Source organism: Malurus melanocephalus, unplaced genomic scaffold (assembly GCF_030028575.1).
Source record: "Malurus melanocephalus ecotype Western Australia unplaced genomic scaffold, MMel_1.1 scaffold_1008, whole genome shotgun sequence".
NCBI lineage: Eukaryota > Metazoa > Chordata > Aves > Passeriformes > Maluridae > Malurus > Malurus melanocephalus.
The window spans coordinates 90,213-108,303 of NW_026624240.1; the positions used below are offsets into that span (position 1 = coordinate 90,213).

General features: G+C 53.2%; 1 protein-coding gene across 1 annotated transcript; it reads left to right on the plus strand.

Annotated features, from left to right (window-relative positions):
- Window positions 1–232: 232 nt before the first annotated feature.
- Window positions 233–14,533, plus strand: LOC130585934 (microtubule-associated proteins 1A/1B light chain 3A). The gene is made up of 4 exons (XM_057386619.1): window positions 233–257; window positions 6,656–6,831; window positions 12,994–13,100; window positions 13,584–14,533. The coding sequence occupies exons 1-4, from the start codon at window positions 233–235 to the stop codon at window positions 13,744–13,746; spliced, it is 471 nt and encodes a 156-aa protein (XP_057242602.1). The 3' UTR covers window positions 13,747–14,533.
- The last annotated feature ends 3,558 nt before the right edge of the window (window positions 14,534–18,091 follow it).

The following is an 18,091-nucleotide window of genomic DNA, read 5'->3' on the forward strand; positions in this document are numbered from 1 at the left end:
TGAGATAACACAAAGTCCTGACTGGCAGCCAGGAATAATAAAACCTGTGTGTTTTGTTCATTACTTAATGTTTTGGTTTTTTTCACTACTAAAACTTCAGATGTTCCCTTGAGCCAGAAGGGTGGAGCCTGGTTAATCCAGAGGCTGTCAGGGTGGTAGGACCTTGCTGCTTCTGTCATGAAGTAGCCATGAGCCATGGATAAGTCATGTCCCTTGGCCTTGGTGCTCCGCCATGGTCAGTCCCAGTGGGGATGACGGTCAGGAGGGTCCCTCGGGAGGTTTCACTGTGTGTCACCTGCCCGTGTGACRTTCTGTGGTTGATGGGTGGCGTGTAAACACCACCAGCTCTGTGTCACGCTGTTGTTTGCTGCCTTTTGTCCTCAGAAGGTGGTTTGGAGAGAAGCTGGGAGAGAAAATGCAGGAATGAACTCAAGACTGGTGTGTGGCACGTGTCCCTGAAGCACCTGTGCATGTCCAGGCGTGTTTGTGCACAAACAGCAGTGGCCTGGGCTGGGGAGAGGCTCTCAGAGCACACACGAGCACGGGGGGCTGCACCAAAATACCGTCCTGCCGGGAGTGCCAGGTCTTTCTTTGAGCAGTTTGAAGTGTCCTGAGTCGTTCTGAGAAATCTGAGTGTGTTCTGCTGTCTTGGAGGTTTACAGAAGGTCAGGCAGCAGCTGGAGGGAAATCCTGGCACGGCAGTCTCCTGAGGGCTTGTACGGAGGGAACTTGCTGTTCCTTTACACAGGGATAGTGAAACTGTGATTAATGTTGAGCAAAAAACCACACACGGTTCCTTATCTGGAGCTGTGATGTGAATGCTCTGTTTGCCATTCAGAGGTTACACAGAAGGTGCTGCCCCTTTGTCCCCCGTGCTCAGGGGCTGCAGTGAATTTTAAGGTGTTTGGATAATGGAAGGTGCAGTGCTCATCCTGCTCAGTCTGTGGTAGGGGTGGGTCCCAGAGTGGTTTTGTTTGGAAGGGATCCTAAAGCTCATCCCATCCCACCCCCTGCCATGGCAGGGACACCTTCCACTGTCCCAGGCTGCTCCCAGCCCCGTCCAGCCTGGCCTTGGGCACTGCCAGGGATCCAGGGGCAGCCACAGCTTCTCTGGGCACCCTGTGCCAGGGCCTTCCCACCCTCACAGGGAACAATTCCTTCCCAATATCCCATCCATCCCTGCCCTCTGGCAGTTTAATGCCATTCCCATTTGTCGTGTCACTCCAGTGGTATTGTACAACCAGAAGACAAGTGTCTTGACATGAATTTAGAGTCCACAGTTGTGGTGTGGCTCTGTTTGGTCATGAGCTGAGCCCTTATCATGATTTGCCAGATGCAAGTGCTCGTTCCTAGAGCCAGGCTGTCAATCATACTGCTGGTATATTTTTAAACTGCTGAGAAAAATGAAGGTRTTTCCTTTTTGTGTTTTAAAATCCATTTTCAAGCTCTACTCTGGAGCCAGGAAGATGGAGAACTTTTGCAAATGAAGGCTGCTGAGATCCACAGGGCCCCAGGAGCCTGGCATTCAGAAATGCTGCCAGGCTCTGCACATCTGGCAATGCAGCTGTAGGGGTGGGATGGAGAGTCGTGGAGACAAAACATCCACTGCTGCACATTCACGTTGGTGACACCTTCCAGGGACATTGGAGCTCTAGGCTCCACCCATACCATGGTGCAGAGACACATTTTCTATCAGTTCAAAGCTTTTCAGTTCACAGCAATGTGGGTTTGATCCTGAGTCATTCATCCGGTCCGGAGCACCCAGCTCTGCAGACAGAAGAATRAAATAAACCTGACAGTCACAAGCACTGTCAGGTCTCTGCAGGACTGCTGTGCCATGGAGCCTGGGACAAGCACCCTTTCCTGGTGCTGAGGACACCTGCCCTGGGCACAACCTCCTTCTTTCCTGGGTGAGGGAATCTCCTCTCGCTCCTCTCCCAGTGCCAGTGCCTGAGAGGGAGCACTGGGCAAGGACGGGTCAGGTCAGGTGCTGGGTAAGCCATGACACATCCATGGGGGTGTTTCCTGGTGGTTGGAGGTGTCTGGCCCTAGGGTGGTGTGATATTACAGAAATAGTCATTGATGTTGGTCTGGAATGACCTGTGTAACTGGCCTGTGTCTGCAGCACCTGCCAGCTCATTCCACACRTATCCTCATTTCAAACCATCCAAGTCCTCCTCTCCTTGCAGAAAATCTCTTGGAGAGAAGTCCATGCTCCAGCAGCCCTCAGCCCTGGGACGGACCACAGCAGCTTCTTGAAGAAACATGTTCGTTTTTGCCTCTGCTTCAAATGCGAGGCAGAGCCCTCCACAGCTGGCAGCAGGGTTTGGTGAGGATGGCAGGGAGAAGCCACAGGGCCAGCAGCCTGCTGGAGGTGCCAGAGATGTTTGTCCACTCCGGAGCTGTGGGGCACAGGGAGAGCCAATAGCTCATGGCTGCATTTCTGGTCTCTGCTTTGCTCTCTGCACGCAGCCCTTGCTCAGCTCAGGAGCTGTGTGTTTGGTAGCACATTTCCAGGTGTTGTTTGCTCTTGCTGGTGTTTCCCTCACAGCATTCCCGCTGGTCACAGGCAGCAGGGCCTCTCCCCATGCTCCATCTGCTGCCCCGGGGCAGCACCAGTGCCTGACCAGTGCTTGTCTGGTGTCTCCTGAAAAATGGTGCCCCTTATGCAACGGCGCTGCTGGAGGACTTGCYGTGTGTTTTCCGTCTGTCCCACCATCTGTATCTTTTGTCTGCTGAGGCTCTTTTGCATCCAGGACTGTCCTTTCATCCCCGTGTCTGCACAGCGCCCAGCACAGCAGGGACCTGGCTCCAGTGGCCAGGGTTCCTGGGCACTGCTGATAAAAAAGGTTGATGTTTGCAAAGTGTGGTTTAAAATTTTCCACTGTTCTCCTCAACTGCCATAATGATCTCATCCTGCATTGCCATGGGATACACCGTGTGCTCGCATCTTTTGGAGCACAGCTTGGGAAGGACCTCAGTCAAGAAAACAGCCAAGATTCTGGTGTTTTGGGCAATTTGCAAGATTTGCTGTTGRTACTTAACAGCTGAAATAGCAGTTGGGGGAGAAATAGGCAATTTCCTGGCATATGCAATGCTACAAAAATACTCCTATCTTTCAATAGGCCCTAGCAGAGRAATTTCCCTGGGAATAACCAATAAAATCGTGTGGTTTTTATCTCGCTGCCATCTTGAGCTCTGACAGCCTGGCACTGGGGAGAAGCCTGGMTTCCCTCATGGCAGAGGTGGGGTGCCCACAGCTGGAGCAGGGATGGGGCTCTTCTCTCTCCTGCAGGTTATCACTCTTTGCTCAGCCTCTCCTGTGTAGAGCCCCTGGGCTGCTGCAGTCAGTCAGGTGTGGTGTTCTGCTCCCCTGGCAGCGAGGAGGGACCAGAGGAGCAGAATGTGGATCGGGACAAGGCTGTGGAAACACCTCTGGTGTGCTCTGCACATTGGCTGAGGATTAACAAGGTGCTGCAGGAAAGGGGAAAGTCTGAACTTCAGCGCAGCTGTAATTTGGGAGAGCTGCAGGAGGAGAATGAAACTTGTAAAMTCAGGCCTGTTGTGTATGAAATGTGGGTGTGCAGACACTGCAGGTGCCAGGACAGGGGGATCCTGCCTGTCCTCAGCACTGTGTGAGCTGGGGCTCAGGTGCCAGGTTGGCACCTCCAGCCAGGTCTCTCTGAAGTGCCCTTTAACTGTTTTCTCTGAATTCCTGTGACTTAGATTAGGCTGTACGGACACTAAATTAAGGCTGGTATTTATAGCCATTCCTGCTGTGTGATGTTGATGCCTTCATGAGTCACAGGCTCAACCTCTCGCTCCCAGCCCAGGCTGAGGAGGGTGGGGGTGACCATCACTATCTCTTGCTGGAGACCTCTTGTGCCTCAACTCTCATGTGCACAGAAGATTTCCAGGGACTGATGCAGCTTCTGATTCCCAATCCTGCTTCCTTGGTTTTCTAAGGCTAGGATGTGTGGGCTCTTGAGCAGAGCTTTCCAGGTGTGCTGGAAACTTCTGTACATTCAGGAACCTGAGCACCTTAGATGGTGTTGCTCCCAACTGCCTTTTTTAAGGAATTTTCTGAAATGGGCGCTTCCAGGGCAGAGGAAGGAGTGCAGTGCTTGAGGTGTTTGTGGTTGCAATCACAGGGACCTGCTGCAGGGATCCMGCAGCCCCTGGAGCAGAGCAGCACTGCTGTCATTTCACTGGGGTAAGCTGCACATCAGTCCCCTGCCACAGGGTGCCCCGGGGTTAGGGAGGCTGGGAATGCCCTGGGTYCTGCTGGCCAGAGGGAGAAGGTGCTGGGCATGTGGCAGGTTCTGAAGGACAGGGGAGCTTCCACTGTGGCCCAGCAGATGTGAGGGTAGCTGAGAGCTCTGTCACTGGTGTCCCTTGATTCCTGCTGAGCGTGGAGTCAGCAACATCTGGGAGAAGCGTCCTGCAGCAGCCGCCTCTGTCCGAGGCACCTCGTCTGCTCCCCTTGGGTGGGATCCTGAGGCACTGCAGTGCAGCTGGAGTGATGATGGGCCCTTTTCATCTCTGTGTGACACCTTTTTCAATGTGATGGGCAGGAGGCACCTCTGTTTCCTCTGTGCAAATGAAGGTGGTGATGRSTCWTGTCATCTCCTTGTGCTGAAGCTGKTGATGCYTCAGGGAGCAGGAGGGGGTGTCCAGCATGGGGCTGMCCCTTGGCACACACAGCCTGGGCTGGGTGGATGCTCTGAGGTTGTCTGCATTTACCAGCCATGATCACATCCCTTCAGCAATCCCTTCTCACAATTAGCTGTGTTGTTGGGGCTTCCCCTGCAAACAGCCCTGTGCCCTTGCAGGGCAGTGCATGGTGCTTGGGAAGCTCATCCACACGGCCATCTCATAGTGTGGAGAGAGAAACAGGCTAGGGTGGACACTGAAGCTGGGACAACTGGCCAGCCATGAGGACACAGCTCTGCAGGCTCTGTTAACACCCGGGAGTCTGAGCTGGCTGGAATTTCTATGCTGWTAAGCATTGTCCTGTTGAGCTCTGCATCTCCAGCCTCTTGGATACTCCATCCTGGACATGGTGAACACATGGGAACAGGGTTTGTGGGAGGGGGCAGGTGCTTCTGCTCCATCTGGGGGCTGTAGGTTGGGTGCTGGGTGCTGTGGGTTGGGTGCTGGTGCTGCTGTCACTGTGCCCTTCAGCATTCCCGGGAGGTGTCCCTGTGCCAGTGTCACGTGCGGTGCTGATGTCTGTGTGACTCCCTGGCTGATTGGTAGCTCAGGGGAAAATTGTCTGTATCACAAGGATGACTCTGAATCCCTGGAGTGCTGGCTTGGGTGAAAAGGAAACGTGAGGAGCTGCATCTTCAGTCATGAAACCCAAAACAATTATGCCTGAATTTTCCATGAAATCCAARTAATCTTGCTCTGTGTTGCTCACCCATGCAGTTCTACAGTCTAACAATTCCTAGCAGAGGAGTATTTTCCTCTCAGAGGAGGCAGAAATGGTGCTCAAAACCTTCTGTGATCTGGTGATTTTGTAGTCTTGTGGCCTTTAAAGAAACTCCGGTCTCTTACCAATGTTATATCTAGCCAAATTCAAGATATAAGTAATAAGGTTTTAGCGAGTGCTCAGAGGAGAAATTCTAAACGTTTGAGGGGGAAAAACACTCACACTCATGTACTTATCCTGCCCTCCATTATCCCAGTGAGTTGTGGGAAACCGGGGCTGTTTGAGCTGGTGAGGGGAGTCGGGCTGGGGCAGGATGATCCCTGACAGATCCTGCAGCAGCCAGATCTCGCTTTTCCAGGCAGTGCTCACTCACTGACCTYCACCCCCCAGTTTAGTTTGTGGGCATTTCAGGTGGGCCATTGTAGGCTGTGAAGCACTTCCCAGAGCAGTGGCAGTTCCAGGAGGAATGCAGGTCTGGAGTGTCCCAGGAAGGGCACACAACTGGCTCTGGTGCTCCTTCTTCCCCTCCTTCCTGCTGCTTTGGGTTGTGGAGAGCAAAGTCTGGTAGAGCAGTGAGGGGTATGGGAATTCTGTATGCTGGAAGAGTGCACAAGCTTTGTGTGCTGCCTGGTGTGTGTGACTAAACATAAACTGTGGAGGAAAATGTGTTAGAAAATGGGAGAACAACTGCAGGAGAAATCTTTTTGTACGTGGGTCACCCTCTTGCTGAAGGTTTTCTCGCCGTATCCAGGCCTACAATGCTTTCTGTCAGGCCAGCAGCTGTTGTAGCTGCTCTGTYGGTCTGTGCTGGGGAAGGAATCCTCCCTGGCAAGGTGCAGCCCTTGTGGAGCCGGGCTCTGGGCCAGACAGTGCTTGGAAGTGCGCAACAGGCAGTAGGAAATGGCTAAAACCCAGCCCCAGCTGAAGAATTGTGTCCTTGGGGGAAGCATCCAGGAGACACAGAGAGCCTGGACTCGCAGAGCTCAGCCCCCGCACCCATGGCCAGGAGCTGCATTTGCTGAGGGTGAATTCAGGKTAATTTTGTTATCTTTATGGCCTCCTTTCAGTCTCCTGACGTCCAGGTGTGCTGTCCCAGTTTTTCCAGGCAGAGTGGCCTGTCCCAGCCTGGGGGATGGCTGGGGCAGCAGGAAGCCATGAAGGGTTGGTCACTGGGGCTGGCATATGGCTGACCATGYTCAGGAAAGGCCTGGTGAGCACAAGGTGCATTCCTTGGGAAGTGTCCCTCTGTCTGGGTCAGTCTGTGGCCTGCAGGGTGGGTACTCAGCTCTGCCTGCCCTACCACACACAGGTGTTGTAATTTCATTTCTTCTTTCTCTGCAGCGGATCGTTGTAAAGAAGTGCAGCAGATCCGAGAGCAGCAYCCAAACAAAATCCCGGTAAGTGACTGTTCCCACTCCTCTGTGTTAGACTTTGTTCTCAGGACCCCTCTGTGCTCCTGGGTGGCCTCCATGCAGCTTGCAAAACTTTGCTCCCTGGAATCAACACAGGATGGTCCCTGTGAGCCTCTGTGCCTTGTGCGTGCCAGCTGCTCGAGAGCAGGCACGTTCCCTGCAGTGCAAAGGACAGTCTGGCTCTAAAGCTCCCTGCTGCCCTACAGGCAGGGCACTGATTTGAKCTTAAATCTATTTCCAAGCTAGTACAGCAGGAGAAAACTCTGAAATGTGGCTTTTTTTTTTTTTTTGGTTGTAGTAGATCCCTGATTTTTCCTGGATAATTCACTAAGAATTTCTTTCTGCCCAGAGAAAGATGTGTGGGATGATCTGATCTGAGAGTCTCTCTTAGGATGATTCACACCCATTCTGTSCTTTCCCAGCACCTGTGGTTTGCAGGTACATGAGACACCATGAACTTGCAGCTCTTCCTGCCCATGGCACACCTGATAYGCTGAGTTGCTGTTTGGSTGTGAGTGTGCTTTTGAAYTCATACCTGAGAATTTGCTSCTYTTCCTGATGGAGAARCTCAGAGGAACATTCYACCCCTAGAAGTGTTCAAGACTAGGTTGGACGGGGCTTGGAGCAGSAGGGGTCTAGTGGAAGATGTCCCTGCCCACCTTTGAGGTCCCTTCYAAGGCAAACCATTCCAYGATTCWATGAAATTATGTACTTGGACTTAYTCTTTGCAATATCATCACATCTAYGACCAAAAAGACAGCAYTCCTAGCTCAGCTCCCTCTCAGTGCTGGATGAACATCAACCTGCTCTTAAAATTGCAGACGATCATTATTTGGCCTTCAAGACTGAACAACTCAAATTGCTCTTGGCCCATCTTAGTCCACTCCTGCCTCACTCTTGGTTTGGTTTTAGCACAGTGTCTTCTAGCCAAAAGAATTCTTTCTCTTCCTCCTCTCCCATCACAACTGCACTGTTCAGGTGTTTCCAGCTCAGCAGAGCTGCCCCTCACAGCACCCTGGGTACAGTACTGCAGGTCATCWACACATTGCTTGACCTCTGCTGTTAACGTGGTTTTCATGGCATTGGACTGGCTCTGCATTTCTCCAGAGCTGTGGCAGAGCCCTCTGCAGTGCCTGCAGGCTCTGGCAGTAAGGCCAGGCTAGGAATAAGTTGTACATAAAACACACAGTCTTTGTATCAAGTGTTGTACACACACATGTGCATGTATCAAGTGTCTGTACACAAATGYGTGTTGCCTGGGGAATGGACAGGAGGAGCCAGAGCTGTGCATCCACAGCCACAGTTCATGGCATTACTGAGACGTGGTGGGAGAGCTCCCCTGGCTGGAGTGCTCTTTGTGTTGGGGTCGATACCACAATTCGAGTTCTGCTGGAGGGGTAAAAGGAATCAAGAGGGGAGAAGGGTCATGGAGGCCTCATGGGGCTCAGCCRTGTTTGTGTCACTGGTGCCTCTAAATGCCTGGTCCCAGTTTGACCCCAGCACCAGTTTGGTGCTGTCTCTCCTCCCTCCCAAGGCCGAGCTCCTGCAGGTTTCAGTGCTGGGCAGTGGTCAGAGCCTGGTGCAGGAGGTGTRGAGTGGGCACTGTAGTGGGTCCGGGCTCATCGGCTGTAGGGCAGTTTTGGCTGCCTGTGAAGCCTTGTTTCACAGGAGGAAGGCAGGGGCTGGGTTTTCCCAGCTGAGGGACTGGCTTCCCTGGAGAGGAGCTTGGGATCACCAAAGGGGTTTGAGTCCACAGCCCAGGGAGTTATGGAGGTGCAAGGTCACACCCTTAGGCTGGCAAATACCACAGCAAAGCTGAGMGGCACCTGCTGCCCTCGTGCATCTCCAGTTTCCAGGCTGAGCCCTTGGGCGAGTCCCTTCGCTTTGAGAGGGGGCCAGGAGGGTTTGCAGAAGGCATGGCCTGGCTGCGTGCCCAGGGAAGGGCGTTCTCTCCTGTTTCCATGGGTGCCCTTGCAGGGAAAGCTGAGGAAGGGACTGAGCCCCAGGTCCATGTGTGTCTGCGTGGACAGAGGGCTGTGGTGTCTCCAGCCCACCAGAGACAGCCCAGGAGATGACCTGAGCCCTGCCTGAGGCCACGAGTTGTCCCTTTGAAGGGAAGTCACCCCACTGGCACAGGTCATGGGGACACCAGCAGGAGCCAGGCTCTCTGTCTCCCTCAGCCAGGGCTCCTGTGCTGCCTCTGCGTTTCYCAGAGCTGCCTGCTCATGGTGGGACGTGCTGCCCACAGGCAGCTCATGCTGAGCAGGGGAGATGCTTGTGCTGGCAGCAGCTGCTGCTCTCCCTCAGCTTTGTTGGGATGAAATCTCCAGCAGTTCTTCCTTGGGCAGTCAGAKCAAGCAGAGAACTTCAGCCTTCTCATTGGAACCCTCATCCTCAGCATCAATAGATGTTTCAATCTTCTTTTGTCTTGTTAGAGGACAAGGAGTCTGTGCCCCGCCTCTGTCCCTGCCTGTTTTCAGCCCCAGGGATCTTTTTGGAGCTGACTGAGCCCTCAGAGAGTCTRAAATTGCTGGGGAACAGTTTGTGCTGGCAGCAGTGGGAGCAAAGTGTTTCCCRAAGCCCTGCAGTGCCAGATTCAGGCAGGCCTGGTGAGTCCTGGGCTGTGGAGGGGGCGAGTGCAGGGCCACCCCTCGTGCTGGTAGGGCTGAGAGGTGTTTGGGCCATGCAGAGGGGGCTCTGTTGGGTTCATCTGAGCACCCCCAAAGGAGCATGGAGAGGCAGTGGCAGGTGGGAGATCCCAAATAACGCCCTGCCCTGGCACACGGGTGGATGGAAACCCAAATTATGGACTCAGGCGAAGGGACAACCTCTGGGTTCCTGGGAGGGCTGTTCTGGGGACCTGCAGATCCAGCATCCAGGGCTGGCAGAACTCTGGGTGGATGGACAGCAGAGCACCTTTGTGACTGAGGGTTCCTGTGTCTGTTCCCACTAAAGGACCTGCACCTGCTCTGCCAGTGTGGGACAGGATGAGGCTGGTGCAGGCTGTGCTCGTGTGTGAGTGCTATGTGTGTGTGTGTCAATCTCTGTGCCTGGCTGTGGATGTTTGAGGGTGTTACACACACACATTGGAGCCTCTGTGCCTGCTGGGAATGCATTCCAAGCCTCACTCCTGGTTGGACTTTGCTATTGTCAGACCACTACATCTGGCCACATTCCCCACCAAACTCCCTTTCCACCTCTYCAGGCTGGCCCCAGAAGAAAGGTTGTGTTTATAAACCCTGTCCAAGCCCCCTTTGGGGTGGGACCAGGACTGCACGCCCTGCCCTGAGCGTTTCCCCTCCCCACCCRTGCCCACTCATGTGATTCCTGCAGGGATCTGTGGTGGGTTCCCTCTGCAGAGCTGTGTCCCATGCTGAGGAACGCCCTGGCCCAAGGCAGCGGCTTGGAAGAGGACAGGGGATGGGAGGTGGCTGTGCACACCCACCCTGTGGCCACAGGGATGTAACTCTAGYATCTGATCATGCTTTTCCCTCCAGATCTAGACAATAACGTTTTGTCCATTGGCCACCTGTTCCYACAGCTGGGTCACCCAAATAGCAGCTCATGTTCTGGGAACACAAACTCTTGGAGCTGTTCTACATGAGAGGCTCTGTGTCTGCTCGGGGCACAAGGCAGCTGCTGCTTTAAGAGCCAGGGCAGCCATCCCATCCCTATTTGGATTCCTCTAAAGGGTTTTGGGTTTGGGATGGAACTGGTTTGTAATTAGACACTGGCCTCTGATCCTGCTCTTGTGAGAAATGAGGCATCGCCCAGGTGTTGAGGGCCCTCTCTGCAGGTTAAGGTGTGATGCCTAAATCTGGCTAATCTAAAACAGAAGCTGGACAAAATTCAGAGAATCCACAGCAGTTCTGTTATTGCAGGGCCTTCAGGGSCATTCAGGGCAGTCCCAGCCCAGCCAGGGGCTGCACCCACAATGGACAATGGCTCACGGCTTTTTCACCCTTTCTCACTTTTGTCCATTTGCACATCGGGATTTGCTGAATCCTCCAATTGCAGCTGCAGCCAATGCAGTCAAAAACTCCCAACTTGGCTCCCCCAATTCTCTGTTGTTTCCATCTCTTGGGGCCTGGCACAGGGAGGTGTCCTTGAGTTTGGGGCTGCAGAGGAATTGTTTTGTGTAAAAATGGGAGAGCAGGAGCTCAGCACTGTCTGTGGAGTCTGGAGTTAAACACTGAACAATCACAGGGGTACAGAGACATGGAAATAGAGAAACTGAAATCCTGAGGCATCAGGTGGGTGCACAAACAGCTGCTGCATCRCTGTCCTCCATGCCAACCCAAAAGCTGAAGGGCCCAGCGCTGCTCTATGTTCCCCAGTGGCCACAGCTCATCCCTCTGTGTGGCTGTTGTGAGAGTTCAGCCCCTCAAGCCTGTTCCTGTCCCCATGGCCAAAACACTCCCCTGTCTGTGTAAGATTTGAGTTCAATGCAGCAGGGTGGTTCTGCTCATCCTGTCCCCCCTGTGCCCTCCCGGGGGGGATGAAGGGCCACTGCCAGGCTGGTGGGTGATGTCCCAATGCATGCTTTAGTCAGTCGCAGGAAATGGTTCTTTAATCAGATCCTCATCGTGCAGAAGGGGCACTATGTGGTGTTCACATGCTGCCTGCCCATTCCTGGGTGCCCCTCGGGTGGAATTTATCCAGAGGGGGCTCTGCAGAGGCCGTTTTGATGCAGAGCTCCCAGCAAGGCTCCTCACACCCCTCCCTCCCTCCCTTCTCCAGGAGCTGCCTGCAGCCCTGCCAGGTCAGCCCCACACATCCCCAGCCCCCGGTGACTCCGGGGTGTCTGATCTGCCTTTGGGGGAGGCTGGCAGCACTTCCATTGCTGCTGCTGCTGCCACAGGCTGATGTGTCACCAGGGGATCAAAGGAAAGGGAAATCRTGTTCCCAGAGGTTCCCTGGTCCTTATGGCTCCACAGAGCCATCTCCTGGGGATCCTCCTCTCTGCACGCTGCTCCATCCCTCTGCTGCCAAAAGCCATTTGCAGTSTCTCGAGTATCTTTGGAAAAGAATCTGGGAAAATAAATTATGGCAATTCCTTGCCTTATAGTGAAAAAAAATGTTCACTCTCAGGTGGGAGAGGATGATGGGATGACAAGTATCCAAGAGTCTGTAGAGAAGACAACGGGGAGCTGGGAGAGATGTGAGAGAGCATTGCTGTAGTGGGAACATATTAAGCTGTATATTCTTCACTTATTTTCATTTTACTTAAAAGTAGATTCCCTATTTTAACTGCCTGCCACCGTGTTTCTCAGAATACAAAAGGTACCTCTCCAGGCTGGTTTAGAACAGCAATTGTAGCTGTCAGCAAACAGCTTCACAGAAGAAAATCATTAATTATAATAGCAGAAAAATGGATCAGAAATCATCACTCGGCCATTTCAGAATGTAGGGATGGTAAGAGCTTTTCCAGGYGAGGTGTCTGGCAGAGGAGGACAGGCTGGGCTGTCCCTGTGGTGACAACCATGCAGAAGTGCCTGGGAAGCTCAGCACACAGCTGGGGTGGCACATGGGAGGAGTGGCCCTGGTTTCTGATCCTTGCTGGAGTCACTGTGTCTGACTGCTGACAAAAGGGTGAAATCCAAACGCCCCCTCTCTGAAGGAATGGCTTCGTGTGACTTCTGAAAACTGCTTGGGAGTTGCTTGGGAATATCCACAGCTGTTCCTGAGCAGGCAGGGGGAGGCTGAATGGCAGCAGGGAGGGAAGGGAAAGGAAACCGCACCATGAGCTCAGCCTGCAGCTCAGCAAAACCTGTGGGTGTGGTCAGTCTGAAAGTGRTGTTAAAATCCTTCACTGCTCTTCAGATCTCCTGCATGGCAGAGRACAAGAATCTGCATCAGTCCAATGGTGCCCGCTGTTTCTCAGCCAGCCAGAGCACTTGGTGCTTTAGTTGATTGCTTTTGACACTCTTCACAGCCTGGCTCAGGACAGTGACTGATGAAGAGCCACCTGCAGCCAGCCTGGTGGTCACTGCTCATGTCCTTTTCTTGTTTGGTTTCCTGTGAGGATGAAGCAAAGCAGGGCTTTTTGGATGCTATTTCCATGCTATTTGGATTTGTGTTTAGCCTTGGGGCCAGCATGTGGGGCACAATGAACATGGCTAATCTGACCCTTGACTTTCTCCCCAGGTCATCATCGAACGCTACAAAGGGGAGAAACAGCTGCCAGTGCTGGACAAGACCAAGTTCCTTGTCCCAGACCATGTCAACATGAGTGAATTGGTCAAAATAATCCGGTGAGTGGGGCAGCCTCAGCTGGTGTGTTGAGAGCCTGTCCTCAGCCACAGGCTGCTCGCTGCAGGATGGTGGAGTGAGCAGGGATGGGGACGTGACAGCCACAGCGTCCTTGTGCGTGGTACAGGCTGTTGTGGGGGCTGAGGGAGGGCAGGTTCTTAGCACCTGGTGAAGGTCTGGGGTTTCCCCCTCAAGGGGACACTCACAAGAAATGAAGGGGTCCCGTCCCTTCGTTTTCTTTTTGGCTCCAAGGGAAGAGGCCTCTCCAGCAGCACTTGGAGAAAGGGGCTCTGCAGAGTCCTGACTCAGGAGGCCTCGGAGCCTCGAGCAGCTGAGCTGGACTCATGGATACCATGTCCTGAGCGGTGGGAYGAGGTCCTGAGGAGATCCTGGCCCCAAGGGAATAGCCTTGCTGGGGAGGTGGAGCTGTCAGGGCACCCACCCCAGCTGAACTGACCCTGTCCCTGCTGCCCTTGCCCCTGCAGGCGCCGCTTGCAGCTGAACCCCACCCAGGCGTTCTTCCTGCTGGTGAACCAGCACAGCATGGTCAGCGTGTCCACCCCCATCTCAGAGATCTACGAGCAGGAGAAGGACGAGGATGGCTTCCTCTATATGGTCTATGCTTCCCAGGAGACCTTTGGCTTCTGAGGGCTGCTGACAGGCGGCATGTGGAGACAGATGAACTGTGGCACAGAGGCCCCCGGCCTCAGAAGACAACACAGCCAGAGGCTCACAAGAGGAGGGCTGTGCTGACCCCCTTCCCCTCCCTCCCTCCCTCCCCTGCCATCGCCCCGTCACCAAAGAGGCTCGTGGCGCGTGTTGGACTCGCACAACCCTTCCTCTCCTGTCGGTCAGTCCCGCTCCCCCAGCCGCCCACCCCGGTGTGTGACCCCCCCGGCCGTGCAGACCCCGCGGGCCCCTGTCCCCTCCGTGTCCCCGCGCTGCTCTCGCTGTGCTGTGTGTGCTGTGCTGCTCCAGACCGCCCAGCACAGGGACAGCCACCTCTCCCCCAGGCACTSGGAAAGGGCAGGAGCTCTGCAGAAGCAGCGAACAGATGTTACCATTGCTCCCGAGTTTTAATTGATTTTAATTACACCCATATCAGATTCTTGGTGCTACTGAGTAGATGTAGGCGTCTCTGTAGGACTGTGGATAATGTATATCCTTTAGATTTATTTTATTGGTTTGTTTGTTTGGGTTTGTTTGATTTCTTTTTTTTTAGGGATAGATTGGAATGGGGAGAGGGGGGAATCTTTCCTGTATTCTGTAGGTAAATAAATCAGGCTTCATTGCACTTTAAAGCATAGTAGATGTCAGAGTGGAATTTTCTTTTAATTTATACAGGTTTGCCATCTATAGTGCTGCTCCTCTGTTGACAGTTGTACCTAGATTGTCTTGTTTCTTTTTTTTTTTCTAATAAAATTGATTTCCCTTCTCTCTGTCTCCCCATTGCATGCAATTTTTCAGTCTCAGCGTGGCAAGGAGTTCACTGAAGGAATGTACTGATTTATATTTGCTATGTTCCTGTCCATGTTTCTCATGTATTATACCAAAAAAAAATGTATATGATAAAATCCCCCCCAGTTTAATCTATACAAAGGTATATATATATATAAATATATATATAAAATAAACATAAATTCAAGTTGTGTCTTGTAGGAATGCTCTGTTCCCATCTCATTTGTCCGTGTTAATGTCTCTGGTATATCAAGTGTGATGTGTGTTCCCCATGTTCATTGGTGTGTGTGTGCCTGCCCAGGCTTCTGAGCTGATTATTGCAAGCTGTGGAAAAGCAGCCGGTTGGGATCGAGGGGCTGGGACAAAGGGGGAAGATTGGTTTAGAGAASAGAGCACTGGATAGTGACAGGAAACATGGTTGTCCTTGCCCTGCCTGTGTTGAGTCTCTTGTCCTTTGACTAAGCCTCCTTRTCTAATAACAAAAAATTGGGGTGGAGGTGTTTGCAAAGTTTGCTTTTAAGGGAAGCTTTGAGCAGTGCAGGAAATCRTGGCTCATTCTGAGCACTCTGTCAGCCTTGTTCTCCAACCAAAGGCAGGAGCTGACGGTCATTTGGCTGGTCAGTGTCTCCCTGCTCCTYGGCTCACTCTACTTCCTTTGCACTGCCCAGCAGAAAGGGTTTAGACCCTGAAAAAACATGGGGTTGCCTGAGTTGCAGCTGACTGTGTTGTGTCCTACACCTGCAAGGAATCTTCTGTCCAGGAAAGGAGCTGGTGTGAGGGACAGATCCAGCAGAGCCCTGCAGGAAATGCTGGAAGCCAGCTGGGGCACAGCTCCCAGCACAGTGTGGGTGAGAACAGCTGCCCTGCTGCACCTGGAAGTGGAGCAGCCATGGATGTGGCCCCTTGCACCAACCTCATGCAATTCAAACTCCAGTCCCTCAGGGAAGCTCCTCTCCCATCCTCCCTGTGGGATGGTGCTGCAGGTGATGGGGATGTCCATCAGGGCCCCAGGTCAGCCCAGCTGAGGCTTCTCCCTGTGGGAGGAGGCAAAGGAGCAGCTCTGTGCTCCAACAGCTCCAGGTCTGTTCTGTGCTGGGCCCCAGGGCTGGGGCAGCTCTGCAGTTGGGGTTTGCCCTGAGTGGGGCAGAGGGGCAGAACCCCCCTCTCCTGCTGCCCACGCTGAGGGCTCAGAGCAGGACATGGGGGGGTTCTGGGTGCCAGCACACATGGCCAGGACATGGCCAGGACATGGCCAGCTTCTCATCCACCAGCATCCCCATGTCCTTCACTGGGCTGCACTTTTTGCTTTCCATGTGATGTTGTCTTCAAGTTTTGACCACTTCCAGGACGTCTCCTCTTACTCTTTTTCAGGCAGTTCTTTTCTGTTCTTGGTCCCTCCACTCTGCCCTTAGCTTCCAGTGAGTTGTAAAYAAAGGTGAGTAACAACTGGAGTCTCTCCCCAGGGGCACCCAGCAGCCCTGCTCATTCTTACACAGTTGGTTTGTCCATTCAGCTGGGATCTGCATGGCCTGGCTTCCAGTACCTGCAGGTTCTCAAAGGAAATGCTGCTGCCCTGTCCCCTCCTCTCCATGTGAGAAGATGCAAGTGGGCCCTTGCCTTGTCCCCTCCATTGTGCTGCCCTTTCACTTGTGACCTTCAGGAAGTGCTGTGTGTTTTGACACAACCAACAGCTTGGGCATTCTGGTGGTTGATGCCTCTGGGCATTGCTTTAGGCATTGCTTGACCAGTGGATGGTGTTACACGTGCCAGCCTGGCTTCACAGAGTGACCAGAAGTGATGGAGCCASCCAGGCTGACCCAGAGCTGAGCCATGCAGCTTTTGCAGCACAGCCGTGTCACTGATGACAAATGATGGAGCCTTCAGGCAGGAGGAAGCYGAGGTTTCTCTGGTTCAGTGGAACRCAGATGAGCCTGGGACAAGGGCAGGTAGGGCAGAGCACTAGCAAGCAAAGATACAAATGAAATGGTGATCATTTCCCTCATGAGAGGAGAGGGTGAAGACCTGAGGATGAGCATGAAAATTTCAGAGGGCACTTTCAGTYCCCCATCTGCCTCAGCACAGAGCTGCATATCCTGAAGCCTGTTCATCTTTAGGCTGCCCACAGTGGTGCTGTGCAAGAGCCTGGGGTGAATCTGCACTGCACTGGGGCTTTGGTTATGCTGTGGTGATGCTGTGCCTTGTAGCATCACTCAGCTGAGCCTCTGCATGTTACCCTGCACCATCAGCAACTGGAGCCTTGAGATGGTGACATGTCCCCTGGTGGCTGCTGACAGGCTGTGACTGATGCTGGCCAGCRCGGTCCCTTCTTGACAGCCACCAATGCTGCCACCAGGGCCACCTGAGCCCCGTTGTCTCTAGACTGGGCAAGCCAAGCTCCCGCAGCCTCATCTTACAACCTGTGTGCACAAGACCCTCTCCACCTTGCCCCAGACCTGCTTGAGTTTAGCACCAAATTTTTTGTCATGAGGGAGCTACAATTGTAGGCACAGTTRGAAATGTGGTGGGCAAGAGCTGAGCAGGAACCAACACTGCCCTCCATCCACTGGCCACGCTGTGTGCTCAGTTGCCACCATCCTCACTGCCAGGGTACATTCTCCTGTGGCCCTAAGGAAGGCAGCTTAGTGGCTGTTTGTGGGAAATTCCAGGATGAGGAAACCACCAAAGACCAAACGTGGGGCACAGCAGGGCAGGGAGTTCCTTTTGGAAAGGAGTGGCTCCCACTGCCCCCTTTTGGGTGAGCCCTGGCATGGGCTGCTCAAACAGCTCGTATKCACAATTCTGGGTCTCCACCGTTGTGGTTTAACCTCAGCTGRCAACTCAACACCACACAGCCACTCTCTCACCCCCTGCCTCTTCCTCCTTTCTCTGCTGGGGAACAGGAGATTGGGAAAAATAAAAGTAAACTTTACAGGCTGAGATATAAGAACAAAACAAAATAAAAAGGCTTCTCTCAAATCACTGAACTTCCAGGTGGGCATTGGGAGAGCAGAGTTCCTCTCACTACCAGAGTTCAGGTTCATCTGAGAGAACTGACTGGGCACAAGTCTGAAAGGCCTAATGAAGTGCCCCCCAGGATCCTGATGGAACAGGCTGATGGCATTGCCAAGCCCCTCCCAACCTGATTTTAAAACTCACAAAGTCCCTGGGGATTGCAACCAGGGAAATAATTTTCCTGATTTTAAAAAGGGGAGAAAGAAAGACCCTGGGAACTACAAACTTTAGAGCCACACTCTTTGTGCATGGGAAGATCATGGAGCGGACCCTCATGGAAGCAATGTTAAGGCACGTGACAGACAAGGTGACCTGACACAGTGTCTTGATTTGAAAGACAGGTGTCCCCAGGGAAGACAGGAACCTTCCTGGGATGGAAAATATATGACTGCCTTACTACTGAAGGGAAGATGCTTGAACATGTCCAGAGCAGGGCAACAAGGCTTGTGAAGGGCTTGTAACACAAGCCCTATGAAGAACGGCTGAGGGAGCTGGGGTTGTTTAGCCTGGAAAAAAGGAGACT